Raw genomic sequence first — 19204 nt, 5'->3', positions numbered from 1 at the left:
ACAAGAAAGCATGATGTTAATAGGAGGCCAGTAAGTTCCAAAAAACGTAATGGCTTTTAATCCCTTAGACAGCGCTCCTAAAATAAAAAGCAGATTCATAGCTGGTAGCTGTTAAAAAGGAAAAACAAAAACAAAAAACACTTCGTACAGTGTTCAGAGTTTGGCAGATTGCCCAGACTACAATCTAATCTATGAAGGTCAAAGTAGGTACCAATGCTTCTAAAGTCTCTGGGTTTAAAGGAATTCTTTTTTTTTTTTTTTTTCCTGCTAACATTAAAAGCTTTAGAATGCCTGCATTCTCCACCAAAAACTGTCACAGAATTATCTTGATACATCTACACCTGTCACAGGAGGCAGTAGGCCCGTGGGTCCCATGGCTCCAAAAATGGGAATGGAAAAAGGGAAAGGTAGGGAGATGGGTTCAAAAACAGAACAGCAGCAATGATCTAAAGAGGAAAACTTAATTTTACTAAATATGATATCGGAATGCAAGGTAACACAATATAATACATTCTAATTTAAATTGAGGCTAATAAATTAAAGAAAATAAGAAACCAAAGAAAATAAGAATCAACGAAAATAAGAGAGTATTCAAAACCAAAAGGCCTACTTGGAACAGGGAGCACACGGCTTGGAAGCACACCCACACACACTGCCAGACAGTGAGCGAGAGAGAGCTCCAGACAAAGAGTGAGATCCTGTGACTTCCTCCTATGACTTATCTTCCTCTCTAACCGTGAAGTCCTCTGGGATATGTAGTTCTTCTTCTGTTCTGAGAATCAGGTATCCGAAAAGTTGTCAGTCCACAGAACTGGATTATTAACTCTTTAATTATCCTTGCTTTACATGATGTTATGATGTGAAATACAGATAGCAAAATTACAAAACCATGACAACAAACAAACAAAAACATGTCTACTGTAGATGCTTATTAAAAAATGGCTTTTGAAGTGTACATGCCCCACAGTTTCCCTCCCATTTCCTGAGAAATACTAAAATCTTGTTCATCAACTAGCACAGACAGATTTGTTGAACTCAATATTGCAGTCCTTGCTAGAGAAAGTTAAGAAACTGAATTAACAGAGATTCCAAGGCTGATCCTAGAATTCAAGTTTTCAAACTCAAAAATACTATTAAAAAGTTAGATTAGTTCATTTTCAAATACAAAATTGATCTCAGCATTACAAGCTTACAATAATTTCAGTGTTCAAGAGGCGTCTCAGTGTTCAGGAGGCATCTGGATGACGTGCTGCGTGATATGGTTTAGTATTAGTGGTGGCAATGGTGATGAGATGGTTGGACTGGATGATCTTGTAGGTCGTTTCCAACCTTGTGATTCTATGATTCTATAAGAAGGAAATTAATCTTTCGTCATATGAGTAAAGAAAAGCAACATCCAGGTGAATTTTATCAAGAACACACGTAGAAGAAATTTTCAAAAAATGATCTATTAGAAAAAAAAACTAAAGAAAATGTCCTCGTGTAGTAGTACGTTCTTGAAATCCCACTCATCAGCAGCCCACATAGATCTAAAGAGAATTCAAATAAAGACTGAAATGTGTAGTCTATTTCTGTTATATCTATTTTTGATACCTACAGATTCAAAGAAGTTCATAATAATATATGCAAATACTTTAATATAAAAAATGAAAATAATTATTTATAAAACAGTATTTAGGCTACTATGCGAAGAAGACACTGGGGGATTTGCAAAGGTCTACACAAGTCCACAAAAACTACCAGTCTTTTTCACCAAAAAATTAGTTTACAATTATACTGCCTCAATGGAAAAACAGATTTATTTTTTTCTTTGTGAAATCTTGATTAAGAATGACAAGTACCCGAGTGCTGTACGCTAGAGCAGTACGAAACAGCTCCACCTACGACAAAATGATGAAGAACCATCAATACTGTTCACTTTGATAATTAAATCCATTACTTTTTTTTTCTCCAATAAAATCTCAGATTTCTGCTATTTGTTTCAGTTTTCCTAATTTTGTTAATTTAAACTTATAAATCACAATGAAATCTAAGCAGCACAAGATTAAATCTGACCAAACCTATTGTAATATTAGAACAATGCTGAATTACAAAAAAAAAAAAAAAAAATTTTTTTTTTTAAAAAAAAGTGTCACTGATGTTTCTTTATGTTATGTTGGGTATTGGTACAACAGTGTTCCAAGTCAGTTGGAAAAGAAAAAAAAAAAAAAAAGAGCATGCCTTTGCTGTGCATTTTGTGAGACCTCCTTGTTGAGAATTCCACATTAAAAAAAAAATAATACAGGGGACATAAGATGCTTCCATTCAAAACAATTACTTTGAATCAAAATTTCTTGCACAACTATCTTTTATGTTTATGAGACAACTGACAATTAGAACTGTGTCCACTGCATCTAAATAAGTAAATAAAACAAATCAGACAAACTTATGGTTATTAAAAGCTATTCAACAGCCAACAAAAATAGTAATCTTGCCTAGTCTGGGGATCTCTGCAGAGTAGATGGTCAGCAACAAAAATGAACCTTCTAAGTTAGGCAAAATTATGCCGTACTGCTATCAGACACCTAAGTTAACTGAATAGTATTTTTGGAGCCTTTGTCTAGTTAAGAGAGACTGTCTTCAGAATTCTTTAGAAAATAAGCCTATTTTAAATGCCTAAAGTTGTACTAGTACTTTTCAATCAGTTCTTTTTCTGCTTCAGAAGTAGACTTGCTACGACTTGGTTGGCAAGTCAATCATTTGCCTTCGTGTTCTGGTAATATAACTCATTTATTTCAAATTGGAAAACTCATAAGAGAAAAATAACTACAACACTGGTAATAAGTAATGCTTGAAAGAGGCATTCTTGCTGTTTTACTGCTTTACAGACAGTAACACTGACTTACTGACTCCCACTACATAACATTTTCTGTAATTTAACCAAATGTGGCTTACTACTATATTGCCATTTAACTACATATTAGAACACAATCTATTCAAGTACTTCACCACCTAGCTGGAACAGAAAATACTTTCTTAAGTGTTTACCTTATTATCCAAAGAAATTTGGAAAAGCGTTCTGGGAAAAACCAGTGTTCCTGGTGTTTCAGACTAGGAAAATCCACTTGCAGAACTGTTAAAAAAAAAAAAAAAAAAACAATTATTTAAGCTAAGCATAATGGAGATATACTTAAGAATGCACTCAGAAGGATCAACTAAGAAAAGAAAGAAATGAAAATCAGTAGGATGCTTGGTTTGTTCAGTCAAGATGCAAAGAAGTAGCTCCAGATGACAAGAAATCTCACTGAATGCTATTCAGATAAAGACCTCACTGGACTGAACTGAAATTACAAAAGTTGTTTACGGTAGTAGCAAAGGAAAGAGCAAAGCCAGGCAAAGAATACCAGAACTAAGTAAAAACAAAAACAAACAAAAAAAACCCCAAAACCCCTCCAAACAAAACAAAACAAAACAAAAAAAAAAAAAAAGGGAAAAAAAAATCAAGTAATTTGATAGAGAAATACACAGGACGTCAATTTTGATTGCAACCAGAATACCATTACCTTATGCTGCATGGCATCTGATTACAGAATAGTTTTAACCGAAACAAGCATGTGGATTTGTTTTTTAAACTGACAGCAAAACAAACTATTCTAATCCAGGTGGTTTTCAATCATTCAAAACGACATAAAATAAGGTAAAAGAAGGCAGGAGGTAAAAGAAATGATAGCAAGTATTTTCCCGTCACTTTCTCTGATGAAATGGGTAAGTTAGGTGTTGAAAACATATTCCCCATACAGGTAGACCAGATTGCAGGCAATTATTAAGAAATGAATCTAGCATGGATCTGTTAGCATGCTGAATTCAAAACAAGCAAGCAAATATATAATAATTTTTAAATTAGATGATAAAGAATTTTGAGATGCTTCAAAGTAAGCATCCATGTTAAGTATACACAAGTGCTTATCATTACCTTTTGCTAAGATTTACTGCCACTGAAAAGCCATGGTTGAGCAGTAGACAAAGCACACAACACAACAACTTTAAGGTAGCATGCACAGTTGTTTCCCATGCTGTACCTGTTCTGCATGAGAACATACTAAAAAATTCCACCTTCTGGACTGACAATCTGGCAGTCTTCAAATGCACTAAATTATTAACAAAGAAAAGTAGAAACGCTTGTATTTAACTCAGTGAACTGGAAGTGCTCATTGTATAAAAAAGTTCTTAAAATATTTTATTTTGCCTTAAATTCAGTGTAAAAAGAAACTAATTTTTCAAATGCAGTTTGCTAAGGCAAGATTTTGAATTTACTGTAACAAGCATGGCAGTCAAGTGTGGTATTTCAATGTGAAACTAGGTCTGTACAAAAAAATTTAGTGCCTATGTTTGCAGGAAGATCTGCATACACATAGGAATATAAAAAGAAATAGGATTAAGGCCTCAGAAAAGCCTCCAACATCTAAAAACTGTGGAATAAAACCTCTACAGTGAGACCTCTTCTCTCTGGGATACTATTTCTAATTACCTCTGCTCCTATTATGGAATTTTTAAAAAAGGGGAGGGGAAGAGGTGCAGCTCTCCCTCACCTCCCCTCCAAAACACAGAAACACAAAGACTGAAGAAAATAGACTGCAATACTATTTCCTGCATTTCTTTGTCAGATAAGATTTTACATTGTATTCATGAACGAGTCAATGGAAATAAACAAGAACTAGTGTTTAACAAATGCTTTTCCTTTTGCAAGCAGCAGAATGGCACCAAAAGGAAAGTCTACTAGTGCAAAAATCTAGTAAGTTCCCCTTCCTAAAGGAAGGAGAAGCTTCAGATCCCGCACAACACAATGCCCTCCTGCAGCCAATTAAGTATTTCTATAGTGTACATTTCATGTATGTACATTTTCACATGACCAAAATACAATACAGTATGAACTTGCTATCTGCAAATACTACTTAAAAAAACATCATGATAGAACTACAGAGAGATTTAAAAAAAAACATATGTATTAATGTGTGATCATAATTTTTAGAATCGTTCTTGCCAAATATCCCACTTCTCACACTCTTATCATCCTAAACTACATAACAAGCTGTACACGTTTTTGTGGGACTAAATTTTCTTCTGCAGTTCTACAGTGCAGGATAAAGAATAAATTCCTTACTATCAAATTGTTATTCTACTTAAAGTTTGACTTAAAACAGCTTTAAAATTCAGAAGATGTTCAAAACTTTGTATGTGACAGAGTACATATGTGAGTTAAATTAAATGAAACTTCATTATTTTGAGATTTTTCTTTTATATTCAATACTATTTTAATATGAAAGTGATTAGAGCTCTTTTTGTGAGTATGGGGGTGGGGTTGCCATTTGAAATGGTCTTTTTTCTTTTCTTTTTTTTTTTTCTTTTCTTTTCTTTTTTTTTTTTTTTTCCGTTATGAAGGACCATTGCCTTATCTTTTTTGGTTATTGCTTTTTTTTTCTTTTTCTTTTTTTTTTTTTTGAAGACCATTCCATTTATTTATTTTTTAACATCTTAAAGTCATAAGGACTTATATGCAAAGCAGTCATACACTTTATCATTAAAACCCATAGGTAAAATACGTACACAAATCCAACAAAAGGCTAGTACATAGTAAAGCCTAAGCATACTACTATGCAATATTATGAATACATAACTTTAGAGACTTCAGTTTAGTACTGTTATCTATTCATTTCTGAAAACATTCACAAAGATTTTAAATGCAAATTTTCATTCCGTATCTGGAATAGAACAAAAATTATCTATGTTATAACAACTTCTGGTCATTTGTGCTTGACCAATTCAGTAAATTACAAAGAACCCAAAGAATTCTGTAACTTTCTGTAGAACTATGTAATAAAAACATTGCATATGTTCCTAGTATGATGTCTTTAGCAACCATTTACTGAAATGTAACTCAAACATCAATCTCTCAAAACGTGTAACTGATCAGCTTCTTTTTAGTCTATATCCGAATTCAACTTCATCACAAAACCCCTTTTAATACAAAGATGCAGAAGTACATTAGGTAATACTAATGCAACACAGGTGCAGTTCTAGCACTGTCATCGGTCAGTTGAATCATCTTCTCCATGAACGAGATTCATTATCCTCCTCCTCTTCGTCATCATCTTGAAGAAGTGAGTCATCCACCAAAGATTCTTCCTGAAACTTCAAGAGATAAATGTGATAGTCTGTGTTATGTCACAAAATGTAAGAGACTGAAAGACAAAATACAATCCAGATCCATGAAAACTAAGAAGGAACATACAATTTCATTTTTCATAGGTAAAAAGTAATGCTTTCAAAAAGTATATGTGTATAAAGTATATGTATAAAATATACATATAATTAGTAAATGGTAAATGCAGCTGCTTTTTTTTTTTCTTTTACTGAGCTTTAAAATGATCTTGTAGTTTGAAGAATCAGAAGATCTGTTGAACATGTTCTCATGCCCAATCTTTAACATTTTGATGAAATTTAATATACTACACTGAAAACTAAAGCTAGCTTTTCCAAGTTTATATTAACTATGTCTCTTTTAGTCTAAGAGCTTAAACTACCTATCAAAAACTTTAAATGAGATACTTTAATTAAGCTTAAATCCAGCATGCTCAATATAATGAAGATTTTAAAGTGCATTTAGATTAATTTAAAAAAACGTTTTCAAATACATTCAAATGACAACACGGTATCTCGACATACTACACAAAACACTCTTCAAGTTAGGGGCTTCAGTGAGAAGTTAAAACAAAGAAATAAAGAAGATAGACAGTGAGTTATGTTTTATTTTTGCCTACATACACAGAGGTGTATATATAAACTTTTCCTTATCTCAGAACTTTTTTTGATGATTACACTTCCCACTGCAATTTCTGCGCTAACTAAAGAAAGGACAAACACAAGATCTCTTTCTCTAATGAAGTCTCCCAGATGTTTAATTATGTCTGTTCTTTCTTGCTTGTTTTTCTCATCCCAGCAATTCTAGTTTTTGCTACAGAATTTCCAAATTCAGCAAGAGAAGTTAATTTGTGAGGTTAGTGAAACTCTAGAAAAATACAAGGCTGTAGGCTGAGAAATGCCAAGAAGTATTTATATTAACCTGGCCACTGGGATGAAAAGGACTAAGAAACTCTTTTTTAAATATATTAACCGTAAGAGGAGGACCAAGGAGAATATCCACTCTTTGCTGGATGAGGCTGAGAATGTGACCTCTGAGGATAAGGAAAAGGCAGAGGTTCTGAATGCCTTCTTTGCGTCTGTCTTTAAAAGTCAGACCAGTTATCCTCAGGACTCTCCTCTCTCTGACCTGGTAATCTCGGCTGGGGAGCACACTAACCCCCCTGTGATTCTGGAAGAAACAGTCAGAGATCTATTGCTCCAACTGGACTGCCACAAGTCTATGGGGCCAGATGAGATCCACCCAAGAGTGCTGAGGGAACTGGCAGAGGTGACAGCCGAGCCGCTTTCCATCATCTGTCAGCGCTCCTTGTTGACTGATGAGGTCCCAGAAGACTGGAGGCTTGCCAATGTGACTCCCATTTACAGGAAAGGTCATAAGGAGGATCCGGGGAACTACAGGCCTGTTAGCCTGACCTCGGTGCCAGGGAAGGTTATGGAGCAGATTGTCTTGAGGGAGATCATGCGGCATGTGCGGGATGAGCGGGGGATCAGGCCTAGCCAGCATGGGTTCATGAAGGGCAGGTCCTGTTTGACCAACCTGATCTCCTTCTATGATCTAGTGACCCATCTGGTGGATGAGGGAAAGGCTGTTGATGTGGTCTACCTAGACTTCAGCAAAGCCTTTGACACTGTCTCCCACAGCATTCTCCTGCAGAAGCTGGCAGCCAGAGGCTTGGATGGATACACTCTTGGCTGGGTAAGGAGCTGGCTGGAGGGCTGGGCTCATGAGAGTGGTGGTGAATGGAGTCAAATCCAGCTGGCGACCGGTCACGAGTGGTGTTCCCCAGGGGTCGGTGCTGAGGCCTGTCCTCTTCAAGATCTTTATTGATGACCTGGATGAGGGCACTGAGCGCACCCTCAGTAAATTCGCAGATGCAATTTCCAAATTGGCTGGAAGTGTGGATCTGCCTGGGGGTAGTCGAGGCCCTACAGAGGAATCTGGACAGGCTGGAGAGCTGGGCTGAAGCCAATGGGATGAGTTTCAACAAGGCCAAATGCCAGGTCCTGCACTTCGGCTACAACAACCCCAGGTGATGCTGCAGGCTTGGGGCAGTGTGGCTGGAGGATGGCGTAGAGGAAATGGACCTGGGGGTATTGACTGATGCTCGGCTGAACATGAGCCGACAGTGTGCCCAGGTGGCCAAGAAGGCCAATGGCATCCTGGCTTGCATCAGAAACGGTGTTGCCAGCAGGAGCAGAGAGGTGATTGTCCCCCTGTACTCAGCTCTGGTGAGGCCGTACCTCGAGTACTGCGTCCAGTTTTGGGCACCTCACTGCAAGAAAGATATTGAGGCCCTGGAACGTGTTCAAAGGAGGGCAACAAAGTTGGTGAGGGGTCTGGAGCACAGGCCATATGAGGAGAGGCTGAAGGAGCTGGGATTGTTCAGCCTGGAGAATAGGAGGATCAGGGGAGACCTCATTGCTCTCTATAACTTCCTGAAGGGAGTTTGTAGTGAGCTGGGGGTTGGCCTCTTCTCTCGTGTCATTAGTGATAGGACCAGAGGGAATGGTTTCAAGCTACGGCAGGGGAGATTCAGGCGGGACATCAGGAAATATTGCTTTTGAGAAAGGGTGGTCAGGCACTGGAATGGACTGCCCAGGGAGGTGGTGGAGTCACCGACCCTGGGGGTGTTCAAGGAAAGGCTGGATGTTGTGTTGAGGGACATGGTTTACTGGGAGCTATTGGGAATAAGTGAGCGGTTGGACTGGATGACCTTTCAGGTCTTTTCCAACCTTGGTGATTCTATGATTCTATGATATATTCGCTTTCTTCAGTAAGCTCTTTTACAAGAGAGAAGAACTACTATCTTCATTCATTACTTTTGCCTACAGAAAGCAGCTCTGTTAACATCTTGACTATCAATACACGTAGAGTATTATGAACTAGACTAAGATACTGCAGCCTTCTGACGACTCAGTCTTTTCCCCTGGTGTCTAGATGCTAAGCAGACTAAAATATGATAGGACAGCTACAAAGGAGGCATTCTGTACAGTGCAAATGCAAAAATACCATGTGCACAAGGCTAAGTGGAAGCAGAGATTATCATAAAACCTGTAACAATTTCCTTACAGTGAACACATAGAGCCTACAGACCTCTGGACTAGAGAAAATGTCACTAAGGGGAAGTATCACAGGAAGTATCTTAGAGAAAGTGCAGAAAAAAAAAATTTTTTTTAAACGGTTGATTCAGAACATCAAAATTAAATTTGCAGATGCAGAATATATCCAGTACAGTTATTCTTGGTACTCATATTTAAACAATAGTATTCCCCATCATAGGACACTATAGGTGCTAAGTTCACTCACATTCCAACAAAACCTACCAAATTAAGAAAACAAACATGTAGAATGGGCTATCAACTACAAAAACATCATACTGACTCAACAGGTCCCTGAAATGCAAACCAGTGATAATTAAATGCTTCTGTACCTATGACTCTCAGTACTCTCCCTAGGCACTGGCTGTTGATTCAATATAGCCAGCTTTTTGTTAGGCACCTGGATGCAGAAAGTAAGGCATCTATTAAATTAAGTGTTTTCATAATTAAGTGGCTAAGCACCAGGCATTTTTAGTACCATGCAAGTCCAAAAGACCTGCCTCACAATTTTATAAACAGACTAAAAGCCCTATTTCAGTACTGTTTAAGAATGTCAGCATGCTGAATAATTTACTTCTCTCATCCCTTACAGAACTATCCCTTCTCCACCTCTGAAACAGCAAATACAAAAAATAAAATTAAAAAAAAATTAAAAAAAAACACACAAAAAAACAACAACAAAACAAACACACTATCAAGGTAATTCTTCATTTCATTTCAGTCTCAAGTCTCTTTAGCATTTTAGGTGAATTGATGGAATTTACACATGGAAGAAAGATGGAAACCTTCAAGTTTATATAGTATCAGCTATAAAGCAAAGTAATATGAACAGCATGACCAACTGTAAGCACACAGAAACTTGAGATATTTTACACGTTTAAGATTAAAATTCAGGCTGGTGACTACAGGTATCACCACCACCCTGATCTCATCCTGCATAAGATGAATTTTAAACAGTGAAACAACATAGAATTTTTATTTATTTATGTATTTTTAAATCAGCAAATTAATTTGAAGTTCTTAAAACTTCTCTGTCCAGGACCTAGCAATTCTAACATTATGCTTCAGTATCAACTTAAACAAATGCTGCAAGCACTACAAACCTCACACAAAGAATAACATTTAAATGCAAAATTTCCCAAGAATTGTTGATTATATTAAGACATTTTGTGATGTCAAGGGGATTAATTCAGGTGAAGATAATTCAAATAAAATCCTAGCCATGGTTTAGGCAAAATCCTCATTATTTCTCATGTAAGTTCAAACACACCCCTCCTATTTTATTTTCTAGATGTACACACTAGAAATGAAACATGCCTGCAATGAAAAGTGAAATACTTAGACTGTCAATAGCCTAGAAAACAATATTTTCTTAAATAAATAAATCCATTTCCTGATACTGAAAAGTGAGTCAGATTTAAGTGATATGAATCAATAGATCATTTTCATTTAAAAAACAAAACCATTTCATTTTAAGAAATAATCATGAGACAAAAAAAACAAACTTACTTCTTCTTCATCAGGCTCAGCTTCTTCTGTTTCAACAGCTGACATACTAGCAACAGGCTTGTTCCATGCCAACTTTAACTCCTGTCCTTTAAACCGAGACCCATGGATTGCAGCCTAAAACAAATTTAGTCTTAGTTAAAAATGTCTTTGTCAGGAGAAAAAATAACTTCTCTAATAGTTAAATGCCAGAAACAAACCAACGGTCTGCTTTTTCTGAGGAAACAAGTTTTAATATGTTAATATTGAATTACTGTTCATTGTCTAAAACAAAACTTTATTAACTACACACGAAATTCACACATCCTTTCAGGAAAATGATCAAAACATATTCAAACAAAATAAGCACTGAAAAATCATTAATCACTTGTTGATTCAACATACTGAACTTAATACTTGCCTCTGCTTTTAATACTACGCTGATGGGTACTTCGCCTTTTGAAGACTGACACAAACCTATTAACACATTACTTACTAGAAGAAACAAGCCATCCCCACATATACAAATAATTAAATATTAAAGGAAAAAAATAAACCTTTGTGATTACAACTTAATCTACTGGAAATGTTTCACTTCCTGTATAGCCCTTGTAATTGAAATATAAAAATTTTTAACTTATGGGATATTCATGGCTTTCTAAGTACCAGATCCATTAAGTGGCTGCTTTGGAAATAGTATGTTCAAATTAAAGTAACATGAACTAGCATAAATCAGTGTTAGCAACATTCCGAAATAACCATCATAGTCACAGAAGATTTATAGTGCAATCTGAAAGCACAGCATAATGTGAAATGTAGAAACAATTACATGTTCGATGACATCTGAACATGAATTGTGTGATATTGAAGTCCCCAGGTATAAATTTTAAATCTGTACATATAAATTTATGATAAATTTAAAAGATTCTGTGCCTATTAAAATGCAGCTCTGGAGCTTTTTGTCCATGGTCTCATCACAATATCACATAACAAGAATTTTTAAAAGCACTTATACGTGACTTTTAGATCAAGAAACAACTTGTAATCTTTGGAAGAAGTTACTACTACATAAAATTCAACATTTTACAACAGGGAATACTCCTCTTCCTTTCAGACTAGGACAGACACAGTCATAAAGCTTAAGCCTTTTTTCATTTAAGAAAGTAAAATATTAGCAGCATTTACTCCAAAATTGGCCTCAGTAGATGTTTTTTAATGATTACATTTCTTATCTACAATTTCTTCTATTACCAGCCTTAGAGTCTGCTTTACTAATAAACACAAAAAGTCCAGTGGAATTATATTTAGACAAGAATATCTTAAGAAAAAAAAATAAGACTTTACTGTATTTGACCTAGTACATTTTTTATATTATTTCAGTATAAAAATAAACATGTAATCAGACACAGTTACAAGGAAATGAAGAAGTTTTAGTGCAAACTGGACTGTGGACTGTGGGGGTTGGACTCTATGATCTCTGGAGGTCCTTTCCAAACCCTACAATTCTGTGATTCTGTGATATTACATACAGGTAATGACTTATAATTCAATCCAAATCCTTCCACTTTTCACAGAACCTTCCGAACTTCACTGCAAGCACATCTTCACCTTGAGTACTTACTATTTTTCTAAAGCAGTGAAATGTATTGAGGAAAAACAAGCATACAGAGTGTTAACTTTAATTGTTCTATTGATCACACCTCCTCATCCACTAACCATGTCTCCCTTCTCCCTTGTCAATACCTTTCTGCATTCTCTGCACTGTTTTCTTTCTTCATTTCACATATATCAACTTCTGAGTTTGTTTCTGAAGTATTACTGAACTTTGACTTTTGGGTACAGAAAGTTAGCTATGACTGAAATGACTCTGCATGCCAATTTTTCTAAAGAAGTTGTAAAAGTAAAACCTGTATTTTGCTGATAAAAGGTATCTGTAACATATCTGTTAACCTTTTTGTGGCAAATCATACTCTATATGGGAGTAGAGATGTTATCTGGACAGTTCATAAAAACAGATGATTGTTTTTTGTTATATAAACTACAACTGTAACATTAAATAATATGAAGGCACAAAATCAAATATCCAATGTTAGAAAGCATCAAAATAAAAAATTCCAACCATAACTGAATCCATTCTAGAGTATAGTAATTATTACAGCTTTTATTTGTGATCTCTAAGTTTACTGTTTGTGTTCTTTCAGACACACAATACTACTGCTTTATCCTTACCAGTCATTATGTACCACGTATCCTTACTTACACTTCCTTTTTTACAGAATAATTTAGTCTCCATACAGTCAGAGCTCCACACTGTTGCATTAGAATGTTTCACACCCAACACTTCTCTTTCTTTAAAACACCTCTGGCTTATGAATCAAATTATTTCTCAAAGTATCTATTATGATGTTGTGAGTGGTCAGAACTACTCTTACCGGTTTCTTTTTCATTGTAAATACTTCTGTCAATTAGATCATTTATCTTTTTCAAGATAAGGAATACAGAAACAAAAGAATCTGGTCAAGTATGAAAATTCCGTTCAATAATCTCCAAAAGATAAACTTTGTGCAAAGATATCATCTTCAAAGTGTAACTATGAAATCAAATCTTTCTAAACAATCATACCATATACATTAATCTTCTCTTTTTTTGCCTGGAAACCCTATTACTTTCAGGATACTCCTTCCCAACAGTGATGGAAGGATTTTAAAGAAAACAAAATAATCTGCAATGCAACTATGTTCATTATTTTGTGCAGATTCGTATACTGCTTGCACTATTAACTGAGTAAGGCAAGAATCCTGTTCATCCAGAAATACAGTCCTCATAATCTATATTTAAGGATAATGAATTACAACATACCTCAATGCTGTGTTTCAGAACTCTCTAAGAATTACTTCTGTAATTCTATACTTCTGTAACTTCATAAGTAAATATGCTTTGGGGGAAAAGAAAATATCTCACCGCATAAAATTACATTCACATTATCACTGATTTCCAGGCAAAGCTAAATACAACTGATGAACCAACCAAATATATAGACTCAGTCTGCAGGCTGTCAGTTAAACTACACAAGACTGAATCCTTAAGGTGAAAATAACTGGCAATTAAATAAGGATATCTACCTGTGAATTTCTATATGACTGTCTTGACTTCCCTCTTACAAAAGTATAACCCTGCTTTGTTATAAATCCTTATACTATAGGAGATTCAGTAATCACAGAACCACAGAATTACCAAGGTTGGCAAAGACCTCCGTGATCATCACCCAGACCACCTACAACCAGTATTTCCCCAGTAAACCATGTCCCTTAGCACAATATCTAAACATTTCTTGAACACCTCCAGGGATGGTGACTCAATAGCCCATTCCTGGAAATGGCCACCAGAAACAGGCATGACTCTCCAGTTGCTCCATGTCATGTCCCTCTGGCATCACTGCCTGAAAAATCCCCTCCACAGACCACAGGCAAGGTCTCTTTGCCTGTGTCACTTTTGACAGAATTGTTCAGTCTACAATTAGACTTCCTATATGAGAATTCTTTAAAATATTTCTGAGTAATTATCTGCATTAAATTTAATCAAATATTAGAATATATTGCAGTTGAATGCTGCCAAGTATTTTCAATGAAACTACTCACAGCTTCAGCTTCTGCTCTTGTTTTAAAGGTAATCACCGCATGGAGCGAAGAGTCATCTATCTGGCAATCTTCAATTTCACCGTATTGCTTTTAATATGAAAAAAGAAAGAAAGAAAAAAAAGCTTAGTAAACCAGCCTTCCTCCCCTACCCTCCCCTTCTAAAAATGATGTCCTACATGAAACACCTCAAAAAGCATATCAAGTTAGAACAGTGTACCTTTTCAAACTCTTAATGCAAATTAGAGTTCTTTGCACAAAAGTGTTATTTTTCTTTGCATTTTTAAAAACACAAAGTACCACAGTTTACAGTTTACATTTCCTAGTTGTAAACATACAAGTATGAAGTAAAATTATGACAGAAAAGAGAGGTGGTTCTGCTTCAATACTTCTCCTTGATTAAGAAGAGGGGGTCTTCAGATTATTCCAATAGTTTATTATGAAACACTTCTACAAAAAGATGAGATACTGGACAGGTAGCCAAAATTTCCATCTTAGCTTGATTTCAGCATCTTAACTTCTAGCCCAATAAACTCTTCCAATACTTTCTAAGGTATTTTAATGCTGCTAAGAATGTAAGCTCCAATACCCAACATATCTGTACAGGTGGAGTGCACTGCTGAAGTACAAAGAACATGTGAAAAAACAGCAACAACGGTCTTCTGGCAGACTCAATCGTAATACTAGGCTGTGGATTAAAAATAAGTTTATTCTTTTAAATCTTCACTGAGACCAGTGCCTTATGGTTGACCAAGTAGATTGTTGTTGTTGATCAACAATAACAAAAAAAACCTCTAAGCTTAGACAGATTAATACAAGAAACCTTTGGATGCCCTATCGAAATTTGTCAGTAAATACATAGTTCTCATCTTTATTGTCCAAATCAGAATGGCAGAAACACTGAAAAATTTCAGGTCATCTTGAAACTCCCCTAAAAAATACCACCAATTCTGACAAACTGTCTGATGTTTCAGTTAACAGCAGTTGAAATAACAGTGTAATTTCTGTTTCACCTTTTTCTGACTTTTTTTTGCTTCTCTATATCATGAACAGGTATATCATGTTATAGAGTTATTCCTGAATAATATTTCCAGATGAACTGAATCAAGCATAAACAAGTCACTGGATAGAATGCCATCCCATGAGCAGAAAAAGAGAAATTACAAAATACCGCAAAATGAGGAAGAAGATCTTCTCTATCACTTTCCGTAAACGCAGAAATTTCTAATGCCCTTGGTCGATGATCCACAACAGCATGTACAGGAACTCCTCTGCCTCGACCCCGTCCACGTATTCCTCTACCTCTGCTACGTGATGCACCTCGACCTCTTGCATGGACCCCTCTACCACGAACTGAAGAAAGAATTCCTCGTTTGGCAGCCTAAGATTTACACACACGGATTTATTAAAATTCATAATCCAAATATTTAGACAAAATTAACAAACATATATTTTGACATTTCCTAAAAAAAAAAAAAAAAAAAAAAGACACATCCCTAAAGAAGACTTAGAGCAACTTTAAGATCTTACAATATGCTAAAATTAATGATGTACATTATTAACAGATTCAAAATAGTACTGGAACAGAAAAAACAACATGTTAGAACAACAGAAGTCAAAGAAGCACTGTGAGGACAATTCCTTTCCTCGGGAGAGACAGGAATATAACATTTGAAATTTGTTAATGAAATTTTCTCATTGTACTGACTAACAGTTTTCTCCTAATTTACAGACAGAATTTTTAGTCTCAAAAGAAAATATAAAATAATAAAAAAGCATAGTAACATTTGGCCACAGTACTGTGAGTTGTGAAACAGAGGTTCTACTATGCATATCCAAGGACAAATTGTTCTCTGAAAATTTGGGTCTACACAGTCACCAATTTCCAATCCCACACCTGCATTTCCAATGCACAGAACAGACATGCATTTTCTTGAAATCAAAAGGCACTCCAACAGACATTAAAAAAAAAAAAAAAAGTAAAATTTAAGCTTAAAAAATAAAAACCACCCACAACCCATTTCAAGGATTGAATTTGAGCATGTATAGCAGACATTAAAAAAAAAAACTCAGATCATTACAAAAGAGATTGCCCTATTTATGAATCAGAATGCTAAACAAAATCACAGTAACAATGTTTTTAACGTATCCTATCGCGTTTACCATGTCAGTACTGCTAACGCTACTTGACTGCATGCCAATGATCTCCTTCCATGAGGAAATCGATTTATGACTGCTGTATTAATAAAATCATTCAGGATACCTATGAAATATTATTCACTATCAGAATAATTATTTTAAGTGTTTGTTTTTGAGTCATCTCAGTTCAACAGGCTTGGCTTATTAACAAACCTATTTTCACCATCAAAAAGCCACCACCAAAGCTACACAACAACTTGAAGTAAGATTTTAATGCAAACTAGCTGCATGTACACGCACTGTGTCTGCATGCAGTCATACCTAAAATACAACCAAGCTTCATTAAGAAGGATTTATTTAAGCAACACACCACTCTGCTTTAGAGTAGAAAAAACATCAGTATCTTCCAAGTAGCTACTACACATACAGGCAAAACAGCAGAATTATTATCCGTCCAATACTATTCATAATTTCTTATACCAAGACAAAAACATTCTAGAGCAGCCTTCTCTATTTTTTTTTTTATTTTTTTTTTTTACGAAGCAAGTAAAACAAAAAGAAAAAAATATGTTTCTATACACTGAATGCTTAGGACACACTGTATCTGTTTTCAGAGAGTCCACCTTCTCTCAAAAATAATGCTGTGCTAACATTACTTTATGCCACTTTGGCCTTCATTGAGAGGATGTTGACATTATCAAAAAAAAAAAAAAAGATGAGGCTGTATTTTTTATTCCTTTGTAATCCAACACAGACAACAATTTAAAAATAGTCTAATGTCCACAAGGATGTATTACTATCATAAAAATCATAAAATATCATCTAAAGTTTCAGAATTTAAATAAATTAGTGATAAAAAGTAACGTTGATGCTTTTTCTCTACTGAAGCAGAACCCAGAAACTTTTATTTAATATTACTGCTAACTGCCTTCATCTATAATAAGAAACATTGCACTAAATGATACAATTCACAAGCCAGCAAAAATGTAGGAAAATATTTCATTGAAAGATAGAAACAAAAGATGAGAAAACATACTTCCAGCTGCAGCTCTGTGTATTTCCGTCTTAATTCAGTAACTTCCTCCCCAGCTTGCATCTTCTTGTATAAATCCAGTTCAGTATCTAGTAACTCTTTCTGCATCTAAGAAATTGTCACAGCAAATTATTAGTTGCACAGTTTACATTTTCCAGTGAGGAAACAATTTTCTGATGAAACCTAAGAATCCTGTGCTATGCTCCAATCGGCAAGCTATTTCACAAATATGCAGTGACTGAAAGATTGGCCAGGACTGGCCTCCAGGAAAGCGAAAAGTCTGTTTTCCAGGTAGAAGCGTGGCAGCAAATTCCTAGCAACTCTAGGAAAAGTAAATTTTAAAACTAGAGTGCGTAAATTCTAAACTTAGCCAAATTGTGGCTTATTGATTTAGACCCACAGCTGTAATTTTGGAGGTAAACTGCTTACAACACTACGATTCCACTTTAAAAAAAATACACCAAGTGCAAGCTTAGGAGCCTTAAAGAGGCAAGATAAAACTTCAGTGTGTAGCAGCATGTTTTTTTGAGCTTGGTGATGCCAAAGCTTTTAGTACATCAAGCCAAACCAAAAGAATCTGTTCTAAACTAGAGATACACAAGACAAAAAATGCAAAATTATATGACAGCAATGAAGTGATAAAAAGGGACTCTACAGGAAAAAAAAAAAAAGCATTGTTATGAATGAATACACAATCTACACTAAGTAATGAGAAGAAGCTTTTAAAATTATCACAATTCCATAATGAAAAAGCACAAATGGTAGTTCAGTTCAGACCATAGTAGAAAAAACAAACAAACGAAAAAAAACCACCACAGTAACAGTATCTCTGCTAACAAAAGGTTGGTCTCTGATGTGCCTGTAGTTGCCCTTCAGCACACAGTACCTTATAAATGATGAGGAAGTTCAAAAATATGTATCAAACTGAAAGGTGCCTCTGAATCCAAATTTAGATACATTCACTGAAAGTAGAGAGGTGCAGGTGCTGGTACAGATATAGAAAAGAGCTTCATGTGACTATGAAAATCTTACTTGAAGTTTTGTTCCAAATTGGATACTTATTTTGTTTTTAATGGAAAAAGCAGCAATCCAATGTTCTAATGACATTGCAAATGAAGAAGAAAATTATGACTATGAAATAGTTTTACACATACACTCATTGCTTCAAACAGCATGTAATGTATTAAAAGGCTCGTTGTCAAAGAGACGAAGGCTTCGCAGTTGTGACTGTTGGAAACCAAGTAGCACCACTGAATGATAAAGAAGGGATTTTTTTGTGTGTTTCTTTGGTTTTTTTTGTTTTTTTGTTTTTTTTTTTTTCCTGGAAGCTTTAAAAGAAAAAAAGCTGGATTATTCAACTGGTAACTTCAATCTGAACTCCTTTCAGCCCCATTTTCTGATTATCTACAGCAACCATAAAAATTAATCTCCTGTATTATGATTTTCAGTTTTCAGAATTGCAAACTGTTTCTCAAATCCCAGTGTTGTAATGGCATTGTAATGCACCAAAGATGTGTCAAAATAACCACTTCTGAAATTTAAAAATGACCAGAAGTTAGAACTCACAAAGCAGTGACTCTGGTGTCAGAAAGTTTCTAGATTTTTGAAGTTTATTTCTAGTGCTCTTAATGAA

The 19204-nt window shown here is 35.2% G+C and overlaps 1 protein-coding gene across 10 annotated transcripts in view; it reads right to left on the bottom strand.

The window, feature by feature from the left end:
* Positions 1–447: 447 nt before the first annotated feature.
* Positions 448–19204, bottom strand: part of RBM26 (RNA binding motif protein 26) — a 55156-nt gene continuing 36399 nt past the window's right edge. For 7 of the 10 annotated variants that reach the window (XM_052705863.1, XM_052705873.1, XM_052705868.1 and 4 more), the window contains 6 exons: positions 17575–17679; positions 15571–15780; positions 14403–14489; positions 10789–10902; positions 4059–6168; positions 448–3112 (listed from right to left, as the gene is read on the bottom strand). In XM_052705863.1, the coding sequence (XP_052561823.1) occupies positions 6079–6168; positions 10789–10902; positions 14403–14489; positions 15571–15780; positions 17575–17679 (606 nt within the window). In that variant the 3' untranslated portion in view covers positions 448–3112; positions 4059–6078. The remainder of the gene's footprint in view (positions 3113–4058; positions 6169–10788; positions 10903–14402; positions 14490–15570; positions 15781–17574; positions 17680–19204) is intronic. The other 3 variants (XM_052705864.1, XM_052705865.1, XM_052705866.1) reach the window with 3 other exon arrangements.

The sequence above is a fragment of the Tympanuchus pallidicinctus genome, unplaced genomic scaffold, assembly GCF_026119805.1.
Source record: "Tympanuchus pallidicinctus isolate F22 unplaced genomic scaffold, pur_lepc_1.0 scaffold6, whole genome shotgun sequence".
Lineage (NCBI taxonomy): Eukaryota > Metazoa > Chordata > Aves > Galliformes > Phasianidae > Tympanuchus > Tympanuchus pallidicinctus.
This window is presented reverse-complemented; position numbering and strand designations above follow the sequence as displayed.